Here is a 25808-nt window from a genome sequence, read left to right as displayed (position 1 = left end):
TTGCTCCGATCAAGAGACTAAGAACGTGTTTGACAGTGTGATAGCGGTTGCTTTTTAAATAGTTTTTCGTGCCGAAATACATGTAAATGATATTTTTTTTATTTTTTAAAAATTATTTTTGACATCAGCACATCAAAACGATTCAAAAAGTACAAACCGCACTCAATTTTAGTAAAAAAAAAAAATTAAAATTTGATGAAACGCATGTACAAATACAATGCCAAACGGTCTCTAACTTAGTTATGTTTAGGACCAATAACGTACGTAAGGTACTATCTTTTTTTTTGACACAATTAATTTTGTTACATTATGAATTTCTATTTTCTAGGTTTCGAGAGTTAAACTTAATCTATAAAAACAATTATAATTTTTAATTCAACTATTAGAATAATTGAAATTTAACCTGTTTTTTTAGAGAAAAAATTTATAATAAAAACTTTTTTAAAATTATTAAAATTTTATATTTTTATCAACAATTACGAGTTAACTTTAAAGCTTGAAAAGATAAAAGATAGACTTGATGAGACCAATAACCATGTGTCTATGTGGAGGGTGTTGGAGAAGATAGACTTGATGAGACTATAAAGCTTTTTATAGATTAAAACATACCACCATAGCCCAAGAGACAACAAGGGGACGAGTTCCAAACAAGACTAGAAATCCTCACCTTCAATGGAGATGTGGACATAAAAGAGTTTCTTAATTGGATCGCTGAATATGATAGGGTTAGAAAATATGTGAGTATCATGAAAAAAAAGATTGTGAAACTAGTCGTATATAATTTGAAGGGCATAACTTTTTTCAAATGAAAGTGGTAGACAAATAAACAATGGGAGACATCCTATAACATAATGAATGTATATGAGGTAGATGATGCACCAAAGGTTCTTTTCTCTTGGTTATGAACAATACTTATCTCAACAATGTCAAAAATGTTTAGATATGCACATATGTATAATGTTGGGTTTTATAAGGTAATAGAACATAACAACTTTTAGGAGAGGGGTGGCAAGTTACATGATTTCCAAGAGGGTTAAGACCAATAACCCGAGATAAGATTGGAGTGTAGATGTTGTTTACTCATTTAGAGGCAAGGCATTAAAGATTTAGTAGTGTTAAAGTGAGTTGATAAACCAGAATCAATAATTTCTAAGATTGAGGTGACACTAGAAAAACAACTTGAAGTTATTAAACATGCTAAAAAACCAAAAGAACATGAAATATAGGTGAAATCTAAGAAACAATCTAAAGTTAGTAAACAAATTGAGATTAAACTAATGGATGAAAAACTAAAACAAATTGTTGGAATTGCTTAGAAGGCTAAAGTTAATATAAAAAAGGATTTAATTAAGTGTGAATGTGTCGTCCAAACATTTATATACATGTTAAATGAATCTTTATTGATTCCCAATTTAAATAATAATCAAGATATTATTATTAGAAATGACTAGACCTGTAAACAGAAGTAGCTATCATCTCAAAAGATGATTTCATGTGATATTAATTTTGGTCTTGAGAAGTCTTGATTGGATTTTAAAATTATATATGAACACATATTTGTTGAAATTAGATTTAAGTTATCTAGGATAATGTATCTTGTATATAAATTGATAACAATATTATATTCAAATTATTTATTCATTTGGCATGGTCAAGTTTAATTTCTGACAATTAACCTAAAAGCAAGTATTTTGCAAGCAAAGGGGATTGATGTGGGGACACTTTCTTTATTATTCTAGGCATAATTATTTTTATTGTATTACTTTTTTAATTGTTAAGATTTTCTATGTTTCGAGTAGTTTCAAATGATTTAAACATGCAGTCTAGAAAAAATTATTATAATCTTTATCTAGCTATTGAATCAAGTTAAAGTTTTGTTGATTTATTGTAAAGGCCTAATAAAGTTATAAGGTGCTTTCGTTTTCATCTCTAAATTAAGCCTAGGAGTTACTACTTTGAAATTTTCTTTATTTTCCTTCTTGGTTTGGATTATTTTTTCAATTTAGATTGGGACTTTCAATTTAACTAAGATTTTACTAATTATGACATTTTTATTATGTTTAAACAACTCTGTAGCCTTTTTTTTTTTTGGAGAAGAGAATTATAAAATAAAGACTTTTTAGAAACTAACAAAGTTTCATATTTTTCTCTATAATTAAAGCTACATCCTTAAAATTTGAAAACCCCAATTTTATTTTATTTTTACCAGTTTAGAACTGTAAAATTTTAAGAGTTTGAGAATCCTAGCTGTGTATACTTTTTTTTTTTTAAAAAGGGGTTTAAATCATGATTTTCTCCTTTTGGGTTTGCTGAATTAAATACTAGTATATTATCTTTGTAGACACTCCAAGCGGTATTATGTCTTTTTTGCTTGACCAAGATATTAAGCACAAACAAGACACTGCTATTAGGCGGAATTGGTCATTGGTGGCACAAATAAAATATAAAATAATTAAGGAAATCCTTTGGTTCATCCCCCCTGAGCGTAAGAAAAACAGAGAATCAAAGGCGTGCAGGCACAGAATATACAAAATTTATCTTATAATTAATAATACTTTCAAAGATGTGAAGTCTTATTTTATTTTTGTTTTGAAAGGTGGCTCATATTCGGCACATGGTGTAATGTATACTTTTTGGTATGAGTTTATGCATGAAGAATTAATAAAAAGTTTGTTCTTCTCCTTGTGCTTTGAGAAAGCGTAAAGCATTTTTCTAGAATAGCAAGATATAGTCTTTCAGTTTTATAAATACTTAAAAGTCGTTCCAACCCATTTTAATACATACTAGCTCTGGTGTCAAAGCGAAGCAGCGAGGTAGAATTAATTTTTTTTTTTTTTTTTTGTAAAAATAATGCTTGGATATTAAGATAAGATAAAAAAATATATAAAAACCTATCATAACAAATCTGTAATAACTTTAATTAGGGCTAAGTTAATATGAGATATCTTGCTAAATTCGCGATATAAATCATGTGACTGAAATAACTCGATAAAAAAATAAAAAGAATATTATAATTTTTTTTTTAAAAAAATTATGTTAACTTCTTATACAAATGACCCAAGTCATTAGTCTAAAGCATTTAATCTGAAAAAATCATGAAGTTTGATTATCAATCAATTAAATATTAAAGGATAAATTGAAATAAAAAAAATTGTAATTATACAAAAGAATTTAAAAATATAGCAATTCAAAAAATTAAAATCACTATTATCATCATCATCATCATTATCATCATCATTATTACTACTATTACTACTACTATTAAAAAAAAAAATCATTAACTTGATTGAATGAATAAAATTAAAAACTATAAAAACTTTGACAAAAGAGCCAAGAAAAAAAATAACAAAAAAAAATGGATGAATTGAAATCATTATTATCATCATAGAAAAAATAAAAAAAAATCATAAACTTGAATTAATGGATAAAATTGAAAGTAAAAAAAACTTTAATAAAAGAGAAAGGAAAAAAAAGAAATTAAAAGTAGAAGGACTAAATTAAAAAATAAGACATATACAAATAAAAAAATAGGTGTTAAATTAAAAACAAATAAAACTTTAATAAAAAAAAATGACAAAAATACAAAAATAAAAATTAAAAGGGTTGAATCTGAAATACTAATAACAATAAGGACTATAATGTATATATCAAGGTAGGAAAAAGAAATAAAAGGATTACCAGTGATGAACTAGCCATATTTGGATGTCATTGCGACAATCATAATAAAACATGAGATGGCATTGAATAAAATGATGTGGGGAAAACCTTCTTTTCACCAACAAGAGGTGCTACATGTGCCGCTTAAAGTTTGTGACAGCTTTCATGTGCTAGTGACTTTTTTAAATTTAAAAATATTATTTAAATGCTAAATTATTTTACTACTCTTAATCAAACATATAAGCTAACCAAAAATATAAAAATACTCTTGATTCGCAAAATAGTGAATAGTAAATTATGTTTATGGTTATAAAAAAATCCTTGTTTTGTTGTTTTTTTTTTTTAATCTTTGTGTGTGACTAGGTGTCGCTACAAGTTTGATTTTAACTTTTAAGAAAAATATAATATTGATTTATTTTCCAAACAAAATGTCTAATAAGTAATTCATCTATTTTTAAAACAAGTTATCAACTAAAAATAGATGATGAATTTGGACGAAGCAAGCATGTGAACGCATATATTACACTCTCTGCTTTACCAACCAGCTTGTTTTGATTTTTTGTCCTGTTTAATGGATTGCTAAATATCTTCATCACCAAACAACCTATTTCTAAAGAATCCATTTATAGCCTTATAGGGATAAATAATTGCTCGTCGAGCTATCTTCAACACTCGTAATATCACCTTCAACCATGTCACCTCAAGTGCCACGAATTAGGTTCCTTTTTGGCTTTCAATTAGCCCTCGTGCCAATTGAATCCATTTCCCCAGCAACGAGAAAATTATCACAATAATTAATTATGCAAACACAAATGTGATTCCTTGAATTAGATGCGTGAACCCTAATCTCTACTGAACATTAATTATACTTATGCATATATATAAAAATGCCAACAGTTAATATTTTAAGTGCAAATAGTCTTGACTTAACAGGGGCAAACAGTGACCTAATGCCATGATCCAAATTACTTTCCCTATAATCATATCATCATTACAAAAAGTTCTGCTACAAAAACAAACGATCGAGGGTTTCAGACGTGGGTTTTGACCCCTCCGACGACCTGCCTAACTTGACGAGCTACCATGGAATGAGGCACTAATCTTATCCATGATATTATTCTATGGAGGTTAGAGGTAAAGTGTGGGACTGCTCGGTGCTGCACTTACTGGATGAAACCATCTTCTATATCATCTTCTAGATCGAACACAGAGCAATCCTGGGAGTTGATGATTTTGCTAGTAATTAACTGGATATATATACTCCCTGTTCTGCGGGATTATGAGGATATAATTTGTCATTAATTCCCTAATTGTAATGAATATTGGTCTGCTTTCGACTAAATTAGCTTTGAGAATTTTAAACTATAAGGGTAGACGTGAAATTAACATTGATAAATCTACAGGGGCAGCATTAAAGTTTACTGGAAAAAAGCATCTTGCTTTTAAAATCCCAGATTATGAGTTCTATTTTCTTTCTGTTATTGGAGAATTAGGTGGAATTAATTCGTAGGCCACCTTTAGCGAACAAAAATTAAGCAATCTCAATGCTAGTTTAGTCAAAAGCAAAATGTTTTTTTTTTAATCTAATTTAGTATTATAATGTAAATTAATTACAGATTTTAAAGTTGGAGCGTATTATTAACACATTAATCCCGTGCTCCAGTAAAAAAATAATTTGGATTGTTATTATTAAACCTGGTTCGGTCTAGACTGGTCTTTTTAAAATAAGAACAATAGAGAAAGATGTTAATTAAATGTGACTCGATAAAAAGTTCAAATTAATTCATATTATAAGTTTTGTGCCTAATATAAAGTTTAATATTACAATCCCATCATTTTATAAATTAGAAGATATATATACACATTATTAATCGAGCTAGTCCCAAGCGAGATGATCTTGAAATCCCAACATCTAATTTGAATCATATCATACAGTAAAATAAATTTACATTAAGAGATCAGCGTAACTATACACACACAAACACACATCTTCACTCTTTTTATTTGTTTCAAATTAATTTTTTTATATTTTTATATTGTTTTAATATATTAATATTAAAAATATATTTGGATGATGATGATGATTTAATTTTATTATATTTTTAAATAAAAAATATCTTAAAAAATAATAATTACCCCATCCATAGAAACCCAAAAACAGTTCCTCGAGGCAAAGTGAGGTGTGAACATGACCCTCGTATTGCTTGTAAACTTTATAAGCAACTTGATGTATCCGTTATCCACTGGGTTTATGGTTTCAAAAGAGGGTCAATAAATGAATAATATATAAGATAAGGTGATGATTGTGTGAATAAAATAACATGGGATTTGAAATGACGTGTCACCTCTGAGGTTGGTCAATGAAACATGATGGAAATTCATTTGGGACTTCCAGAAGTTTTTGAAAGTCTCTTGGAACTTCAAACTTCTTTATAAAAACTTCGGTCAAAAAGCTCAATTTTATGGGTAATGGGTGATGCATGAAAGTTCAGTGGAAGCTCTTTCCCTTTTTTCTCAAGCATTTTATTAACACCTTCTCACTTTGTTGATGAGGAAGCACTTTTTTTTTGTTTTTATTAATATAAATGTCAAGAACTGCTTGCGCGTGTTTTAATTAATTCTATAAGCTTTAAAATTAACAACAATGTAAACCTTCAGTGACCATTATATTAGCAACCATAAAAATTGAACTTAAAATCATAGAAAAAACAAACTCTTTAGTCCCAAACTTTTACCACTGAACCACCTATTAGATGATTGGAAGTACTTTTTTAATATAAAGTGAAGTTATTTTTTTTTTTTAACTCATTTTATGTTATTTTATTTTGGTAGTTTGTTCATGATTTTTTTTTTAATTTCTGAAATATAAACTTGTGACTTGCTATAATGGATCTTGTTGATGGCACGAGGAATTGGGTTTGTTGTCTTATTTGGATGAAGATAGTTTTAATTCGGTCAAATATTTATTCTATTCTAGTATCTTGAATGCATAATATATATCTGAAATTGATTATGAAATATTGGAGTCATGATTCAAACTTAATTTCATATTTAGAATTCTTGTGATTGAACTCTAAGAAATATTAAAAACTCTAAATTGAATGATTTTTTCTTCTTTCTAGCTCTTTGTCGGTCTATTTTTTCAAAGGATAGTTTTTTGAATTTTTAGTCATAATAAGTAATAATAGAAGAGTTGTTTACCCATAGAATTCTTGCTGGTTATAACCTAGTACCGTTGGATAATTTGGCTAAGGTTGTCTTGTCAAATAGCCAATCCAAATTCATTTGTCGGTAACAAAAGCTGACCCGTAAGGTTCCTACAGTTCTCATATCTACAGGCTACAAGATCAAAAGCTAGAAAAGATGAGAAACTTCGTTTCAAAGCTACTGTCCGAACCTCAGTCATGATTTACAGTCTTTTTTAAATGTTTTTTTGTTTGAATATATATGGATTTAAGAGTTAAAAGTATCTTTGGTAATACCCTCTTAATTTAATTTTCCCTTATTAAATAAACCACAATCTTAATTATCCATAGAGTTACCTTCGAGGTAACAACATCTTATTTAAATATACATGCATGCAAACACATACTTCATGATATTGTTTGGTCTTTATTTGTATTTTTTTTTTTTTGGTTATGAGGATGCTTGTTTAAGAATAATTTTCTTGTTATGAAAAGATTTGGTCGGGGTTAGCTTGACCATGCAAAGATCCATTGAGCACGAAGAGATTTCTGGGATCATTTTGAAAAATGAGATAAATCCCAATAATCAATCATCATCCTCCAATGCTTGTAATTTAAAATATGAAGACTGGGTCTTGTTTTTTGATCTAGATTCAAATAATCTTATCTCATGTTAGTCTTTTACCATAAACAGACACATATGTTAGTGGAGACAAGTTTTTAACAAGGATATACTAGGTATTGCATTATAAAATAAATAATAATATAATTTATTTTAGATATGATGTTTTAGAATGATTTTATTGGTAATTCTGTAAAGTAATTAACTTGAACAAGTTTTATGATTCATCGACAAGAAAAAAATCTAAAACTTTAGGCAATGAACATGTTCCCGAGTTTTTTAATAGAAAAAAAATAAAAAAAAAGTAAAAAAATGGCAGTTGGATAAATAAAAATGTTTTAGACCTTTATTGATGCAATCAGGCCTACATAAATTGAAAAATCTGAACAATCAAATGAGAATTTGTTGTAAATAGATTAATTGGATTGTTTAATAGATGTTTTTATGTATTAGTAGAGTTCTGTTTGAACTATTTTTATTTTTATTTTTTTATTTTTCTGGATTATATACATATATATTTTTATTTTTTTTATTTTAGTATTTTGATTTTATTATTTAATCTGTTTGAAAGAATTATAAATCTTTTAAAGAGACAGAATTTATTAGACTTAATAAAACTACAACTTTAAAGTTTATGTCTAAAACCTTTTTGTTCATCAAATTCTGGTTTTTAATTGTTTTTTTGTTGTTTTTTGTTTTATGCATCACTTATATTTTAGTATTTAATAGCGTAAAAGTGAATTTTAAGAATGTACAGTTAAATGTTGGTAGAAAGAGAGAGAGAATAATTAAAGAATTAATAATGACTAATGAGAAAGAAAAAGATATTTAATATGTATTTTAAAATAAAAAAGTAGGTGAGAGACAAAATAACAACAACAACAAATTTGGAGTTTAAATTTTACTCTCCATTGGAGGGTAAAATTTACCCACTAAAAAACCATCCCATTTAAAAATCACCCCATCCAAAAATTATACCAGGCTAGCTTAAATTTTACAATGGTTAATTTTATCCTCCTACTAACTATAGCCTAATTAATAAATGTTTTCTAGATACAAATTGACTTTTAGGTTGGTTTAATTTCCTTGATGGTATCACAAGGAAGTTTAGGGGTTAGAATATTTTTTTTTTATTTTTATTTTATTCACGTGGGGTGTTTGAGCCATATTACACGCATCTCGATTAATTATCATGGGTCCTGAAATTAATGACCAGGTAAGCCTTTAGTAACTATCAATATTAGCAATCTCAAGGCTCGGACCTAAAATTACAGGGAAAACAAACTTCTTTTTAATCCCAAGTTCTTATTATTGAGCCACCTACCAATGACAAGGTGTTAGAACATTATTTAACGGAGTCGTGCTTGTTGTATTTTTATTGGTCAACCCCTGATGAAAAATCAATACATAATTTCTCAAGTTTTTATTATTGCTTTTTTTACAATTTATTTTTATTTTTTTTAGATATATGCTTTATGTTAATGTTTTTTTTACTGCATTACTTACATGCTTTATTTATATACTTACTTTAAAAGCTTTTAATTTGTTTAATTGTTTTCTCTTCCATGCAACTTAATGTTTTCTTTTAGTTTTCTAGCTCTACACTTGTAAACTCTCTGTAATTTCCTGTGCAATTGTCACTTTCATTTTTCAATTGAGGTATACAAATAAATCTTGCTATATTACTAGTACAAAATATTTATATTTATTTTTTAATTGAAGTTAAATATAAAATAAATACTTTAGTTTTCTCAATGCTCCATTTATAAAAATGAAACAAATACTTGAGAGAAATAATATTTCTAATTGTCATTTGAAATGCACTTGTCTAAGGTATAATATTTTTTATATATACTATGCATTTCACTTTATTTTGAGAATGTATATTTTCTTGAATATATATGAACTAAGGTATTTGTTGCAAAATGTAATTAACGTGAATATAAAATAAATAATTGTGCCGAAATGTTTTTCTCTTTTGATTCCATTTAGGTAGCGTTGCAAAAGCTGTGTAGTGAAAATTTGAATTTTTTTTTTATTTAAAATTAATTTTTTTTATTAATGTACCGATGTTAAAAATATATTTAAAAAAATAAAAAAATATTTTAATATATTTTTCAAGAAAAAAATATTTGAAAAAACAAATATAAAACGCTATTTATGAAATTAATTAATTGATGGACAAACTCTCCAAGGAATTATTTGCAGTCCAGAAATAGGAAGATAAAGCACTCAAGGTTCTATATTCCTACTCAAGGTTCAAATGGCTGAACCCTTCATCCAAAAATTCCAAAAAAAAAACCCTATTCTGCTTCTAGCTCAAGAACAAGGACTAAATTGTTGCAGTACAAAGACGAGGTACCCAGAGAGACTGATAACCCTCATAAGATAGATACATTTTTTTGCAGAAAGAAAGTGGAGACAGAAATTGCACTGGGTCTTTTTCTTCAAGAGTGTAATTGCAATTCACATAAACAACAAAACACTAAGTACAGGTACGCAATTGCAACAGTGCTTATTTGAACACCGACAGATATAAGTACTTTCAGGGTTTTACTTTGCTAGATAATATGAAATAATCACAAGTTCAAATCGTAGCGTGGCCAAAAAGAGTTCTTTGACAGCCTTCAGGTTATCAAGAAGGAAAATTTACTGAATTTTTAACGGTCTCTGATGATCATATGAAATGAACAGGGTAATTTCAGTGTGTTCTCATTTTCAAAATCACAACCTGAAACGATCAAGTGTAGAGATGCCACCATCTCGTTCTTTCCACCTGTATTGAATAATGTAGTCTTTCAGCGGAACCTCCTTGCACAGAGGATTTTCATATGATATCAGCTCTTTTAACGGGGCACAAATCCAGTCATAGATTGCGAAGAAGCTCGCAACTGATGTTTTTGGACCGATGTGATTAGCCAGCACCCTGTTCTCAGAAATCTGGAACTTGCTGTTTCAATAACATAACTTGTCAAAGCAAACAAATCAAGTTCTAGGTCATAAAATGTTCCAGGATTTGTAAAGTAGTGCCACCGTATGGTTCTTACCTGTGGTAAATTACCGATGATAACTACAAAAGCTCCAGCAATTGGAGGGACATCAACCCAGTGATCTTGGTGAAATACATGGAGGCCGCCAATATGGTCTTGCAAAAGGGTAGTCAAGAAGTCCAAGAGCTTCTGATAGTAATTCAAGAAGAGTTCCTCCCAGCCTCTTTATATATGCTAAATATTTGATTTCTATCTCCCTGCAATAAGTGAAACTCAACAGCTTCACAACCAAAATCAACAGAAGTTTCATAAGCATTCGCACACTAGAGCTAGTCAGCTAGGTCAGCTTCGTTTCTTCAGCCTTGGACTTTTTTGCTCTGTTCCAATACAGGGGAGGTGTTCTTGCTGGCCCTACTATTTATTACAGAAGCTGGTGCATTTGCATAAAACACAATGACAAGTAATACTTGTTACTATAAATTTATTGCCTAAAAACTTCAGAAACTTAGCCGGCAGAATTTAACACAGTTACTGTTTTTAATTAAAGGATCTATGTCATAACCGTGGATTAAAATGAGTTAGGGAAATAAGAGAAAATAATTACCTGCAGACTTCTGGATATTCTTCAGAATCTGGAGCATCGGGAGCCATGAGAAAATATCCCTCCAGTTTGCTGCTTTTGCCTTCTAAAGGAGAGAATTGCTAGTGTAAGTCACCTTCTTCTTCGTGTCCCTTGTATAATATTCCATGTTCACTTGATTCTTTTCCTCGTGAAATCCCTTCACTCCCTCAACCATTCCCTCCATGACATTTTTTGATATACCATGATTCACAACCTGAAAGAACCCCCATGTCTCTGAAGCATTGCACATCTGCTCAACAATTTCTCTACGTCGAACACCATCTTCATGAATGCCTTTCAGGTCTATGGCAGGAATATGAAAATGGGCTGGACTTGGTTGGCAAGAGACTTCCCTTTCTGGTACCACAAAGAAGGGAGGAGTTTTAATTATCCTAGCATCTACAAGTCCCTTGACACCGGATTTTGACTCGTCAAAAGCCTGTAATTCTTTTTCTATATCATAGACAGATCCATTTTGAACCAAGTCTGACTGCATTTTGTTATGTTTCGAAGGAGAAGAGACCTTTAACCAAGGTTGTCAATTCCATTTCGATAAGTATTTTGTTTTTTCAATTGGAATGGAATATTTTAGTTTCAGAATGTTTCGGCGTGCCGTTTCGAGATTGTACTGTTCATATATACAAACATAATTCAAATTCAAGATAAATTAATTATAAATTATGCTATACAAACACAATGCCAAATAAATATAAGTTCAAAATTTAAAATATTTCTAAATAGTCAAGATTAAATAGATCTTTAACTTAAAGTAATTCAACTTAAATAAAATATCAAAATATTATGAAAGTAAAATGTTTTAACACAAATATTTTAAATATAAAGTTAGGTCAATGTTATCAAGGCTAATGAAATCTAAAGCATTCCTTGTTTTGCTCAAATTCCTACAAAGTATAAACATGAAAAAAACAACATTAATATAAACTATATATATTAGTGATAAATCTAATTTTAAAAAATTAATATCATTGTTAATGAAAATAGTAATAATAATTTTCAATATTATTATTAATATCATTGTTATTGAAAATAGAAATGAAAAATAGCTTTTTATACTTAGGTGGTTCAATTAATTAAATTGAACAAGGTTCAATTTGATTCAATGTCTTTTTAAGAGTGGAACGGAACATGTGGAATGAAACTGGAACGTTCCAGTCAAAATTTAGATGAATAAACCGGAATGAATCGAGATTTAAAATGAGATGAAACTTGTTTTGTTTTGTTTTGTTTTTTGAATTGGTGTTGAATGTTTCGATCATTTCGAACGAAACGAAACGGAATTGACACCCTTGCCTCTAACAGAAAAAAAGTCAACACAAACAAACAAAAGGAACAATAAGAGAGAGGAAGGACGGAGACAAAAAGCAATAAACAATAAATCAATCTTCCAGTTAGATGACAAGAGGTTTGAGTTAGATTCCCGACCTAAAACTATGAGCTGTTACTGAATGCTGCCGGCTTGCCTCCATAGAAAATAGTTATATAACTCTTGTTGAGGTTGGAAGTCAATTGTCCCAATAATACTTCTCATGATCTGCTCTCTTTAAAATTCCTTTAAAAATGTGGATGTTGTCATAAAGTTGCTATCAAAATCTCTGAAGTCCATTGGTAAACCCTGGCTGGCAGGCAGGCAGACTATAAAATTTGTGTCAGAAAAGCCAATCTGGATTTTTGGGATGCTGCAAGTCCAGTGAATGAAGAACTTCATCATGAAATGATAGAAGGTGAAATTTAAGGCTTGAGAGATGATTTCAAGGCATGAGAGGATTCCATGGAATGGCTGAAGTAAGCTTGACATTCATGTCTCCATAACCTCCTCCCTAGAAATGCCCTCTGTTCATATCTCTTGGCTGTTTTGTGATAGAACGAAACTTGTTAAAAACTTGAACTGGCTGTTTGTGCTATCAGCTTCAGTTTCTAACATCATTTATTAAATCTTAAAAGTTATAAAAAATGGTGAACAGATCACTTGAATATTGATTTAATAAATCAGGTTCATACTTGGGCATAATGGGGACTGGAAGGGACCAACACTCTCCAGTATTTCCTGAAAAGGTAGGTTAAGGTCACTTCTTACTGAGATATGATTAAAAGTTGAGGGATTGGTGATGTATATAGGCAAGCATTGCATTATAAAATGAATTAGAATACTGAATCAAAGCATATCCTTGCTTTCTGCCTGTCAGATTGTTCCAAGATGGACCTGAGATCTCAGGGAAGGATATTTTCAATCTTAGAAACATGAGATACTATCACTTAATTAGAAGACAGGAGGCATTTTCAGCAAGCATTCACAAAAGCGCAGATAGCTGTAGCTGCTGTACCATGCAAAATAATGATCAAATCCTCTGAAAGAAAAACCAGGAGCAGGCTCTCAATATGCAAACAATGATGATTCAAATACCAACAAGAAGAACACAGTTTTGGCAATCTTGAAAACAAACAGAAAGAAAAAGGAGATATAGATGCCCTCAGATTTCGATGCCCTCAGATTTCTGCTTAGGCAAACTTGGGTAATGACTAAATTTGGTGCTACTCTTGAATAACCAAATAAGTAGCAAATGCAACTAATATGTTCTAGTTCCAAGTTCATAATCAAATAGAGTACCAGAGGAAACTTCAGTGATTTCCATTTCACAGCATGAAATTACCGAATGCAAGGGAGCCACCATCAAGTCCTGTTCAAGAAGGGTAAGATTTTGTTTTGAGTAAGCTTGTCACGTATATTCTTGGACCGGTTAAGGTGACCAGCCATCACCGTGTGCTCAGTGTTCTTGAACGGATTGTCTTGGGTCATTCAATTTCTTGATTTCTTCCTTTTATTGATTAGAAAATATTCAAGAAAATAGAATTTGCTTTGTCAATTCAGTTATTTAGCTGTCCTTGGCAATAGTATAATAGTCTTATCAATTTATTACTTCATGGTTTGGCTGAAAAGACAAGAATAAGATCGTGTAGATAGGTGCGTAGCTGCCACTAACATACAACACAGAGTAATCTGATATGCTAAATGGTTCGGTTTCTCAAGTGCATCACTGAAATTAACTGAAACAACAAAAATCAAGCATAAATTCTTGACTGCAACACACAAATGCGCATTGAATGCTTATCAAACACCACCAGAAACTTAAATGTTGTGAATTCCCCGAGCAGAGGCTGCTGAGATGTAAAATTTTGGAATGACAGAGATGGAGTGAACAAGTTGACTTCAACGTGCTCTAATTTCCAAAATCACAGCCTGAAACGATCAAGTGTGGTCATTCCTCCATCTTGTTCTTTCCACATGTATTGAGCAATGTATTCCATGAGAGGGACTTCCTTGTACAACGGGGGATTTTCATCCGATAGCAACTCTTTTATTGGACCACAAATCCTGTCATAAATAGCAAAGAAGCTGGCCACTGATATTCTTGGCCCATTGTGATTAGCCAGCACCCTGTGCTCAACGCTCTTGAACTTTCCATTTGATATAAGCTGTTTCGATACAATTATTTGTCAATTGCAGACAAAGGTGAAAAGATGTATGTGAAAGAAATCACAAGAACAAGGTACTAACCTGTAGAAGGTCACCAGCGTTAATTACAAAAGCTCCTGGAATTGGAGGGACATTAATCCATTGATTCTGATAAAAAACTTGGAGACCACCAATATGGTCTTGCATAAGGATAGTCAGGAAGTCAGGATCAGTATGCGGCTTGCTTCCCAGAGTTCGGTTGGGTTCAGGGCACGGTGGATAGTAATGGCACATAATCTTGAACCCTCTAGCGCACCCAAATTCAATCAGATAATTAGGATTGAGTCCAAGAGCCTCCGATACTAATTTAAGAAGGGTATCCCCTAAACCCCTTATATATGCTGAATACTTGATTGTTGTCTCCCTGCAACATGTGAAACTAGTTCAGAACTGTATCCCAACATCATGCATCCCAAGATATCTTTCTATTTGGTGTGTTTAACTGTGTGGTAAGAAAACAAAATGCTCTTATATGCTACTTTTATCAGAAATCTTGCATTTTTTAGCAATCACAGAGCCTACAAAAGGATATATACTACGAATTAACTTGGAGTGTAATCAATTTTTTCTTTTGGTGGGATAATTGGCATCTTTTAGGCTCTCCCTTTCAACCCTTCAGTTGGAGTGGCTTATGATGCAGCCGTTTCTTTAAATGCAAGTATGATGTTTCAGGAGTTCTTGGTGAAAGGAGTAAGAACTTGATTTTTCCAAGAGATTTCTGCAAAAGAAATGCCCGTCTTCTCTCCTTTGATTTGTTTGGAAGGTGCAGAACATTGAATTGCAATGAATCACGTGTGTCAAAAAGTATTTAAGCAGTCTACTAACCACTAATTATGAGTAAGAGTGTTACTCTAAAACTTCATAGCAGGGTAACTGATTACTGACTCCACCTTAAATTAAAAAAAAAAAATTAAAATTACCTGCAGACAACTGGAAGTTCTTCAGGGCGTGGAGAATCAGGAGCCATTCGAAAATACAAGGTATCCTTCCAATCTGCTGCTTTTGTCTTATGAATAAGAGTGTTGCTAGTGTAAGTCACCTTCTTCTTCACATCCCTCGTATAATATTCCCTTTTGATTTCATTTTTTTCCTCGTGAAATCCCTTCACTCCTTCAATCATTCCCTCCGTAATATCCTCTGATACACCATGGTTCACGACCTGGAAGAACCCCCATATCTCTAAAGCACTTCGTATTTCCTCGATGACCTTTTCGTGTCGAACAGGATCATCACGGATGTCTTTGAGGTCTATGACAGGAATCTGAAGATGGGCTGGAGTCGGTTGAGAAGAGACTACATTTTCTGGAACCACAAAGAAGGGTGGTATTTTTACTATCCCAGAATCTACAAGACCCTTAACACCAGCCTTTGATTCATCAAAGGCCTTGATTTCTTTTTCTATGTCATAGCCTGATCCGTTTTGCACCAAATCTAATTGCGTTTCGGAGCTTTCCATGTATCTAATGTAATCGTTGCCGGCTAATTTCGCAGGAGAAGAGACCTGTTTATGATAACGACAGAAGATTATGATAACCCAGTGGGATTTAATAGCGATACCAACCACACACACACACACACACACACACACATATATATATATTGCCATTTGCATTCAGTGATGTCCTTACTACGGGTATCTAGAAGCTTTTGGCCGCCAAATAAGATCATGAACTGGCTAGTTTTCTCCTCACCGGTCTTTTCATGGAGTCGCCTCATTTGATTATGAATTTGCTACTTCTTTTTGGATTTTGTGGTGTCCGTTTGCTAGAATTATAGTTATTTATAAAGCCTTTTAAAAAAATATGTTAAATTTTTAAATTTGATTTTTATTTTTACAAATTAAACACCTTGTTCATGCAGAAAAACTTGACAGGATTGTTACAAAAACATGTCTTTTAGTTGAAAATTATATAGGTGGTTGCACGGAACTTGTTAAATTTTTTGTAATGTAAAAAAACGTTGCTAAAAAACTATTAATGTAATTTAAAGAAGAAAAAAAACTCACAACTTGACACTATAAAAAAAAATAAAAAAGTTACAATTGCCAATCCTATGAATCCAAATTAGCTAATAAAAAAAAGTCTAAAAAAACAAAACACCGGAAAATTAAGATGATGATATTAAAACTCGCGAGAGGAATAATATGGACATGACATTAAATTAATCTTATTCTATCTTTATTTGGTAATACAATTAAATAAAAATTGTCTAAAAAAATCATTTTTTTTACGTGGGTGTCCGGGCCAGCTTGCGCGTACCACGACTAATCCTATGGCTCACTGAACATCCTGCAAACCCAGTGAGCATGTAAGGCACCGCGGGGGTGACAGGCGTGCACGGTGAGGTTTGAATCCAGAATGCAGAGGAAGGGAACAAGTTCCTTCAACCGCTGGGCCAATACCTCAAGTGCAAAATTATCTTATTAAGTCTAGTAGAGTTCATAATTTAAATTACAAGTTTAATAGATTAGTTTAGATTGACCGAAAATGTTATCATTTTGATATTTAAAAAACAATTATACTTCTAGCATATGTGTATAACTATATATATTAAATCTAAGTTTATAATCAAGATTTAATTGCAAATACATTAGCAATACATGCAAATTTAAAACAAAAAATTTTAAAAATTTGTCCGATTCACAGGGAAGCATGAATAAATTACCTAGTATTAGCTAAATGAATTAAATCTAAATACAAATGCTCGTGGTAACAGGAATAAGATTAGCTGTGGTTGATTTAACTCATAAAACCTTGCTTGGATCTATTTATTAGGAAGATTATAAATTAAAAAAAAAAAAAAAGTTTACACATACCACAATCATATCCCCTTATATCCTGTAGTCTTCCATATGTATGCAAAATTGCATCAATCATTTTACTATTTTTCGTTGCATTTAGGCACAACATCTATTTGCATTAGTAAAGTTGATTGACTCGTGAACAACTAAAACTCTTAAAATATATTTTTTTAGTGAAAAAATAAAAAAATAAATTTTTTTATCAATATAAACAAATCTTGGTTGATTTATCAGTAAGTTAACTCACTTAATTAGGTCAAAATAAACTTATAACTTGATGCATTTTTATCTTATATGTGTGTGTTTATATATATATATATATATATATATATTAATTTGGTATTGTGATAACAGTTATTTTTAAAAGTATTTTTTATTTAGAAAATATAATTTTTTATCAGTTAAAATGATTTTTTTATTTTTAAATTTTTTTTGATATTATCATATCAAAAAATATAAAATAAATTAATTTTAATTTGTTTAAAATATTTTTAAAATGTAAAATAATCGGGCTCAAAGTCATTTATAAATAGTTATCTATTTGCAATAAGGCCCATTCCTACTCCAATAAATTTCAACAAGACCAACTTCGAATTTCAATCCAATTAGCTTCCCGCTTACAAGGCCCAACCAACCCATAGAGCACAACAAAACAAAACTCTTCCTTCTCCCTCCCTCCCTCTCTTCAAGATAAGGCACCCTTTCCCCATCTTCCTCAAACACCCATAGCTTCTCTCACTCAGTCACTCAGTCACTATGTTTTCTCCAACTCTAAACACCCATAAGCCTCTCTTTCTTTCAAACTCTAACAACAAAATCTTTTCCTCTCCTTTCCTTAGCCAACAACCTCTCTTTATCCTTCATTTATCAAAAACCCCGTTTAAACCCACCACAACGCTATCAGTTTCAGCCACTCTTATCCCCTCTTCTCCACCTCCTTCAAATCAACAACTCTACCAACCCTTTAGACCTCCACCTTCTCCTATCCCTTCGCAGTACAAGTCTCTTGACGCCCCTTCTCGTCTCGAAATCCTCGCTAATCGTCTTGGCCTTTGGTACGAGTATGCCCCTTTAATCCCCTCTTTATTCCAAGAAGGTTTTACTCCACCATCATTAGAAGAAGTCACTGGTATTTCTGGGGTTGAGCAAAACCGTTTAGTTGTTGGAGCTCAAGTGAGGGATTCTTTAGTTCAGTCTAACACTGACCCAGAAATTGTTGCTTCATTTGACCTTGGTGGTGCGGAGTTATTGTATGAAATTCGTCTCCTTAGTGCCACGCAGCGGTCTGCAGCTGCCCGCTATATCATCCTTAATAAGATGGACGCTAAGGGTGCTCAAGATTTGGCCCGCGCCATGAAGGATTTTCCTCGTAGGCGCGGGGATAAGTTCTGGGAGAGCTTTGATTACGTTCTCCCAGGAGACTGCCTGTCGTTTATGTACTACAGGCAGTCTAGAGAGCATAAGAATCAGTCAGAGTCGCGGACCAATGCTCTACAGATGGCATTAGAGGTTGCAGAGTCTGAAAAAGCGAAAAGTGCGATTTTGAAGGAGTTAGAAGGAGAGGGAGAAGGGAAAGAGAGGGCAGAAGGAGAAACAGCAGATGGGGTTCGGGTTCCGGTTGTTAGGTTGAAGATTGGTGAGGTTGCGGAGGCGAGTAGTGTTGTAGTTTTACCGGTTTGTAGATCAGAGGACGGGGAAAGAAAAATTGTGGAAGCACCGTGGGAGTGTAAGGGCCAGGGTGAGTTTGGTGTGGTGGTGGCAGAGAAAGCGTGGGAAAGGTGGGTGGTGTTGCCAGGGTGGGAACCGGTACTTGGGTTGGCTAGAGGGGGAGTGGCGGTGGCTTTTCCAGATGCAAGGGTATTACCATGGAAGGCAAATAGGTGGTATAAAGAGGAGTCTATTTTGGTGGTTGCTGATAGGGGGAGCACGGAAGTGAAAGCAGATGACGGGTTTTATTTGGTTACTCTTGACGGCGCCGGTGGTGATTTCAAGGTTGAAAGGGGTTCGGCGTTGAAGGAAAGGAATGTGGTGGATTGCTTAGGGACTGTGTTGTTGGTGGTTAGGCCACCAAGGTACGAGACCGATGATCAATTGAGCGATGAGGACTGGGAGTGAAATCATAGTGAGTTAGCAACTCTATTTTACTCTTGATTACATGGAGATTAATACACAGTGTTGTATGATGATAGTAATGCTTAAGACTTGAACTTGGGATTGATATGGGCATCAATGCCCTGTATCATGTTACTGCAATCCTTTCTATTATCAAAACTAGCAAGCTGCCTTAATACTCTGCTGTGTTATTTGTTAGGAGGCAACTTAATTTTTGTACTATTTGTAATTTATGATACATAATAATTTAAGATTCCATTAATCATTCTCCTTTTAGATTTCCACATCTTGAACGTCCATATTCCATCCTAAAATGATGTGTTAGAGTGGCCAACATATGATGGAAGCCTTCTTGACCCTTAACAGTGTGTGTTATCTGTTATTCCCTTTGCTAGCTTGTATTATTTTTCAAAAAGAAGTGATATGAAGTAGAAGATTGCATAACAATGCAATTTTACATGCTTTTCTCAGTACAAGGAGTGCATGTCATGAGTAGCATAATTCAGAGAATTCATTCAAGTCATTCTTAGAAAGTCTCTGCTCTGCGATGCCATTATGATAATACCTTCCATCTGCTTTCATAATTTTGGCCAAGATGGTGAACCTGAGATGATTGAGAAAATCGGAAGGTATATTGCGTCTTATTCTGGGGCTTCTTTAAAGATTTGGCTGGACGATTAAAGGTTATACAACAACAGCTTATATCTAGTAAAGCATCTGTATGGATGTAAAACAATTTTTTATTTCCTAAATGTCCCATAGCTTTGCAATTCATACATTTGCAGCCGAGGAGAGCCAGTTTATCTGTTTTCATCGTTCATGAGCTTTGCCTGTTAAAAGAAAAAAAGAAAAGATGGGAGAAGAAAAAAAGTTGTGCTCTTGTGTGCGTGCTTTTCAATTACAAGTATAGTTTAAGATGCTCTTGTTGGACATTCTAAAGCTCTAAAGGATTTATTTAGTTGACGAAGTTCAATTTTTTGTGATACAAAGTTCTGGCAGCTGAAATATGGTTCAAGTTTTCGGCTTAGGGTCTTTGTGCTAGCTCTGTTTTTGTCGTAGAGTGGCAATCAAGATCTCTGATGCACACCATGCAATCATTCTGATCTTTTAGTTCGATTAGAATTTACAGAGTACTGTAAGAGGCAGATTTGGAGGACAAATGACAGGTAAGCAGCTTTATGTAGTTATTTGACATGCCATGTCAGGAAGGATTTCAGTCTTTTTCAGTTCACAGTTCCATGAGTTTATCCTCGTATGTAGTGTAATGTGTTAGTTATCTTCTTGAAATGGACCAAGGAGTTTTCTGTACTACACCCCTCACTGTTTATTCTCTGTTCATTTGCTGAAATATCCTTTATTTTTTTTCCTTTTCAAATCCCTGCTTTTTACTGAATGTGTTGGGAGCAACTGCAAATCAAAATAACACTGCAATTAGAAAGTTTCAGCCTTATCATCTACGCATGCTTCCTTTCTAATAGTTTGTATGCGTAGGATCAAACGTTTAATGTTGTCATTGCTATGCATCTGGTCTTACTTGGCAGGTTTTTAATTCACTCTCTGTCTCTGTCTCTCTCTCTCTCTCTCACACACACACACTCAGTCACACACTTTGTCAGGTTTAATACTTCCATGCAGTTGTCATTACTGTCGTCTGATATTTGATGGCAGGTTGCTACGCACGCACGCATGCATACAACATTTGTGTATTTTATGAGCTTCATGCTTATTATGTGTGATCATACCTTTTCTTTTCTTAATTGTGTTTGAAAGGCTTGCCAAGATCTCTTGGAAAAGAATATGATGTGAACACCAAAAGTAGGAGCATGCTAATATTTTTTGTGTAATTATAGTTCTATCAGCTGTTTAATCAGGATTACAACAAGCTCTCTAATCATCATTTGCCTAATTAATCACTGCCTCAGCGTTGGTGTGTGCAGGCTTGCTGGAAAATTGTCAGCTATTCGAGAACATCGCCTAGCTAGTACTACGTCTGGCTGATGATTCATTTGTCGATTTTGTTCTCTATTTTTCAACTTGTAAAATAAATGGAGACCATTAACTTCAGTGCTAGCAATTGATATCAACATGAGGTTAGCAGGCATAGCTGGACAAACAAGGGACTTTGTGAGCAACTTAAGCATCAGAAACCAGAACGTCAGACGAGGCTGCTTCTTGATTTGAGTTAGTAGTTTTAATGCGAATTGCCAGAAAACAAAAGCCCTTCTGGTGCAGAGGTGATAGAGTGCTTTTTACAAGCAACGAGCAAATTAAGGGCGACTGCAGTTAGGTCATGTGGTCAAGGGTTAGAGAATTGGTTGCTCCCTTTTGAGTTAGAAGCAAGAAACAAAACAAAAATAAAACAAGGGGCAATATTCCGAGGTAGTTGTTGTTTCTATTTTGCCGATGATGCAAGAAAGCCTTTACGAATGCTAAATATTCTATGCTTCAATAAAGTATAAAATCAAAAGAAACTGTTCTTGCAGAACACGAGGACAGGAACCAGAGGTGCTCGCCATGAAAACAAGGTAAAGAAGAAAATACTAGGAATGCTTAATTCCATATAAAAATCCCTTCCTCTTCATTCTAATAAATCAAAAAGAAACCTATCCATATACTCTTATATACTACACGTTTTATTAATAATATATTTTTATAAATCAAAGGAATATATAAGAACGTTTTCCTGGGTTTCCTCAAAATCAAAGAATAAAGTTTCCAATGTCCAATTCAAATGTTTGCCTTAAGATTTCTTAGATTAAAGATTCTCAGCTTGTGAAACAAAAAGGCGAGCTTCATTGTCTGAGAAAAGGTCACATGATTGGCCGTGTAGGTTTGAGAGTATTTTTCTAAAAATCATAGAATTATATGTAAAAAAAAATTAGAGAAGAGAGAAGAATTGTAAAGAGAGGGAGAGGTAGGGTTAGACCACTCACACTCCATGGCTCTTTAAGTTTTTTTTTTCAAAAAAAATGTTAGGGTTTGGTGAAAAGAGGGGTTGATGGATGATATTTGTGTGGCTGAAAAGAAAAAACATGCAAGGTGACCGCCTTACATGACAACTTCACAAGGATGCCCAACAGAAAACGGCCTAAATCATGGAAACGCCGCTGGTGTCCAAGCCTACTTCCCTCCTCCCTCTCACACTTCAAACACTCAAACAACCGATTCCTCCACCTTCCACCTTCACCAAAACCCCACAAAACCCATCACCTCAACATCAAAACAAACACCAAAAGCATCCATCGTTCACTCCTAATAACCATCTCTGTCTTGACCAAACCCAGCAGCTCCATGCCCACATAATCAGAACCCACTTCAATCACGCCCAACAAGTTTCTTTTAGCCCCTTCGAATCACACTTAAGCCATGAAGCCCGGTACAATCTCCTTATAACATCATACATTAAAAACAACAAGCCAAGATATGCACTGAACACCTATACTTACATGAGAAAACTTGACATAGAAGTTGACAGTTTCATTATACCATCAGTTCTTAAAGCTTGCAGCCAAATCTCAGTAGCCCGGATGGGGAAAGAGATTCATGGTTTTTCTGTTAAGAATGGATTGGTTAGTGATGTTTTTGTAGTCAATGCATTGGTGCAAATGTACTCTGAATGTGGTAGTTTAGTATCGGCCCGATTGCTGTTTGATAAAATGAGTGAGAGAGATGTTGTTTCGTGGAGTACGATGATTAGAGCTTACAGTAGAAACAAATTGTTCAAAGAAGGGTTGAAACTTATTGAAAATATGCATTTTTCGAATGTCAAGCCTAGTGAGGTTGCTATGATTAGCATGGTTAATCTATTTTCTGACCTTGAGAATGGTGAAATGGGGAAAGCAATGCATGGTTATGTTATAAGGAATAGCAATAGTGAGAAAATGGTTGTGCCTTTGACTACTTGTTTGATTGATATGTATGCAAAGTGTGGAAATTTAGATGCTGCAATAACACTTTTTGATGGTTTTAGTCAAAGAAGCATTGTTTCATGGACTGCCATGATTGCTGGCTACATTAGGTGCAATGATTTGGAAGAGGGTGAAAGATTATTCGTTAGAATGATTGAAGAAAATGTGTTTCCTAATGATATCACCATGTTGAGTTTGATTATTTCATGCGGATTTGTAGGGGCTGTACAATTGGGCAAGCGGCTACATGCCTACATTTTAAGAAATGAGTTTGGAATGTCTTTGGCTTTAGCCACTGCTTTGGTTGACATGTATGGAAAATGTGGTGAGATAAGAAGTGCAAGAGCTATATTTGATAGCATGAAGAACAAAGATGTTATGACTTGGACAGCTATGATTTCAGCTTATGCGCAAGCTAATTGTATAGATTATGCTTTTCAACTATTTGTCCAGATGAGGGATAACGGAGTGAGGCCAAATGAATTGACAATGGTAAGCCTGCTTTCGTTATGTGCAGAAAATGGAGCCCTTGACATGGGCAAGTGGTTTCATGCTTACATAGACAAGCAAGGTGTTGAAGTAGATGTGATACTGAAAACTGCTTTAATAGACATGTATGCCAAGTGTGGGGATATTAGTGGGGCTCAGAGGCTGTTCAGCGAAGCCATAGATCGAGACATCTGCACATGGAATGTAATGATGGCTGGATACGGGATGCATGGATATGGTGAGAAAGCTTTGAAACTATTCACAGAGATGGAGACACTGGGTGTAAAACCCAATGACATCACATTTATAGGAGCTCTGCATGCTTGCAGTCACGCTGGTTTGGTGGTGGAAGGAAAAGGACTTTTTGAGAAAATGATCCATGACTTTGGCTTGGTTCCAAAGGTTGAGCATTATGGGTGTATGGTTGATCTTCTTGGTCGAGCTGGACTGCTTGATGAGGCTTATAAGATGATTGAAAGCATGCCCGTGAAACCTAATATTGCAATATGGGGTGCTATGCTTGCTGCTTGCAAGATTCATAAAAATTCTAACATGGGGGAATTAGCAGCGAGAGAGCTTCTTGCATTAGAACCTCAAAATTGTGGTTACAAAGTTCTCATGTCAAACATGTATGCTGCAGCAAACAGATGGAATGATGTTGCAGGCATGAGAAAAGCTGTGAAGGATACAGGAATAAAAAAGGAACCGGGAATGAGCTCAATCGAAGTAAATGGTTTAGTTCACGATTTTATAATGGGAGATACAGCACACCCTCTGATTGAAAAAATCAGTGAAATGCTAGCTGAGATGAGCAAGAAATTAAAAGAGGCTGGCTACTTGCCAGACACATCTGTAGTCCTGCACAATATTGACGAGGAAGAGAAAGAAACTGCACTTAACTACCATAGCGAGAAGTTGGCGATGGCTTTCGGTCTCATCAGTACTGCTCCAGGGACTCCTATTCGAGTTGTTAAGAATCTCCGAATTTGTGATGACTGCCATACAGTAACCAAGCTATTGTCTAAGATCTACAAAAGGGTAATTATAGTCAGGGACCGTAACCGTTTTCACCATTTTAGAGAAGGATCTTGTTCTTGTGGTGGTTACTGGTAACGATACCAAAAAAGTTTCTGTATTATTATTATAAATCGTTTATGTACAGGCAGATAATTACATTGAAAGCTATGTTCAAGCTCTATCAATTGTCCAACTGGGAAAAGATGTCTGTTTGAACCAGCAGCATCCTAACCTTCTCTTGATCTGAAATCTAGGATCCTATATGAGACCATCATGAACTCTAGATTAGCATTGTTAATATGTAGTTCTTTCATTATTACATCACTACAAAGAAGCAAGGAAATATTGAAATATTTGCAGTCCTGCAAGTGTGATGTAGCTAGAGACTGTAACATTGGAAAATGACCTTTCCAAGATTGGAGCACCAAAACCTCATTTCCTTGAGGAATTTCTCGTGAGTTTCTCTCTGTTTTCTAACTGTTGGGCACCTCCAATCCACTCTCAAGTGTTGTAAATTATAAAGCAGGTTTTGAACCAAATAAGTTCCAATTGTCAATTGGCTTTTTATATACTCCAGGATGGTAGCAAAGATGACATCTATTGGTGCTTGATATGGTTATCTGAAGATGCTATACTTGTAATACCTTTAAGCTTACGATGCAATAAATGCAAGTGCTTATTGGTTTATATTCACATAAGATAATTTCTTGAGGGTTTACATGCTACCTTTTCCTTCAACTTTCTTTTGTTAAAATTATGCTCAGTTGTTAGTGATTATTCTAATTATGAAAAAATTAAAATCCTTTTTACAGTACATAAAATGAATTTGTTTAACAGTTCATAATCTAACATGTATGAATTTAGGTGTTGTTTA

General features: G+C 33.4%; 3 protein-coding genes across 8 annotated transcripts; 1 reads left to right on the top strand and 2 right to left on the bottom strand.

Moving 5' to 3' along the window:
* Positions 1-10188: 10188 nt before the first annotated feature.
* LOC118044068 (deacetoxyvindoline 4-hydroxylase) lies at positions 10189-11572 on the bottom strand. The gene is made up of 3 exons (XM_035052229.1): positions 11171-11572; positions 10598-10734; positions 10189-10414 (listed from the first exon to the last, which is right to left on the bottom strand). The coding sequence occupies exons 1-3, from the start codon at positions 11570-11572 to the stop codon at positions 10189-10191; spliced, it is 765 nt and encodes a 254-aa protein (XP_034908120.1).
* A 2499-nt stretch (positions 11573-14071) lies between these two features.
* On the bottom strand, positions 14072-16186 carry LOC118044005 (1-aminocyclopropane-1-carboxylate oxidase homolog 1). Its single transcript, XM_035052141.2, has 3 exons — positions 15529-16186; positions 14651-14972; positions 14072-14568 (listed from the first exon to the last, which is right to left on the bottom strand). Exons 1-3 carry the CDS (start codon positions 16062-16064, stop codon positions 14326-14328), a joined length of 1101 nt encoding a protein of 366 aa, XP_034908032.2. The 5' UTR covers positions 16065-16186; the 3' UTR covers positions 14072-14325.
* Positions 16187-18067: 1881 nt separating this feature from the next.
* On the top strand, positions 18068-25807 carry LOC118044006 (rubisco accumulation factor 1.1, chloroplastic). 6 transcript variants are annotated; one of them, XM_035052142.2, is made up of 2 exons: positions 18068-19530; positions 21458-21902. In XM_035052142.2, exon 1 carries the CDS (start codon positions 18165-18167, stop codon positions 19521-19523), a length of 1359 nt encoding a protein of 452 aa, XP_034908033.1. In that variant the 5' UTR covers positions 18068-18164; the 3' UTR covers positions 19524-19530; positions 21458-21902. The 6 variants fall into 6 exon arrangements, with proteins under 6 accessions (XP_034908033.1, XP_073260187.1, XP_073260186.1 ...); XM_073404086.1 differs by having other exon boundaries at positions 21443-21902; XM_073404085.1 differs by lacking the exon at positions 21458-21902 and adding an exon at positions 20511-20527.
* Position 25808: the final 1 nt, after the last annotated feature.

This window comes from Populus alba, chromosome 13, assembly GCF_005239225.2.
Source record: "Populus alba chromosome 13, ASM523922v2, whole genome shotgun sequence".
NCBI lineage: Eukaryota > Viridiplantae > Streptophyta > Magnoliopsida > Malpighiales > Salicaceae > Populus > Populus alba.
This window is presented reverse-complemented; position numbering and strand designations above follow the sequence as displayed.

What these genes read in the sequence shown, in the direction of transcription:
- LOC118044005 (XM_035052141.2), bottom strand. Translation starts at nt 16,064, where the DNA reads ATGGAAAGCTCCGAAACGCAATTAGATTTGGTGCAAAACGGATCAGGC. An exon ending in GAACTTCCAGTTGTCTGCAG is followed by an intron (nt 14,973 to 15,528) that starts GTAATTTTAATT and finishes CACATGTTGCAG; the next exon opens with GGAGACAACAATCAAGTATT. An exon ending in ACGCTGGTGACCTTCTACAG is followed by an intron (nt 14,569 to 14,650) that starts GTTAGTACCTTG and finishes GTATCGAAACAG; the next exon opens with CTTATATCAAATGGAAAGTT.
- LOC118044068 (XM_035052229.1), bottom strand. Translation starts at nt 11,572, where the DNA reads ATGCAGTCAGACTTGGTTCAAAATGGATCTGTCTATGATATAGAAAAA. An exon ending in CAAGGGACACGAAGAAGAAG is followed by an intron (nt 10,735 to 11,170) that starts GTGACTTACACT and finishes TTGGTTGTGAAG; the next exon opens with CTGTTGAGTTTCACTTATTG. An exon ending in TTTGCAAGACCATATTGGCG is followed by an intron (nt 10,415 to 10,597) that starts GCCTCCATGTAT and finishes TTATTGAAACAG; the next exon opens with CAAGTTCCAGATTTCTGAGA.
- LOC118044006 (XM_035052144.2), top strand. Translation starts at nt 22,616, where the DNA reads ATGGAAACGCCGCTGGTGTCCAAGCCTACTTCCCTCCTCCCTCTCACA.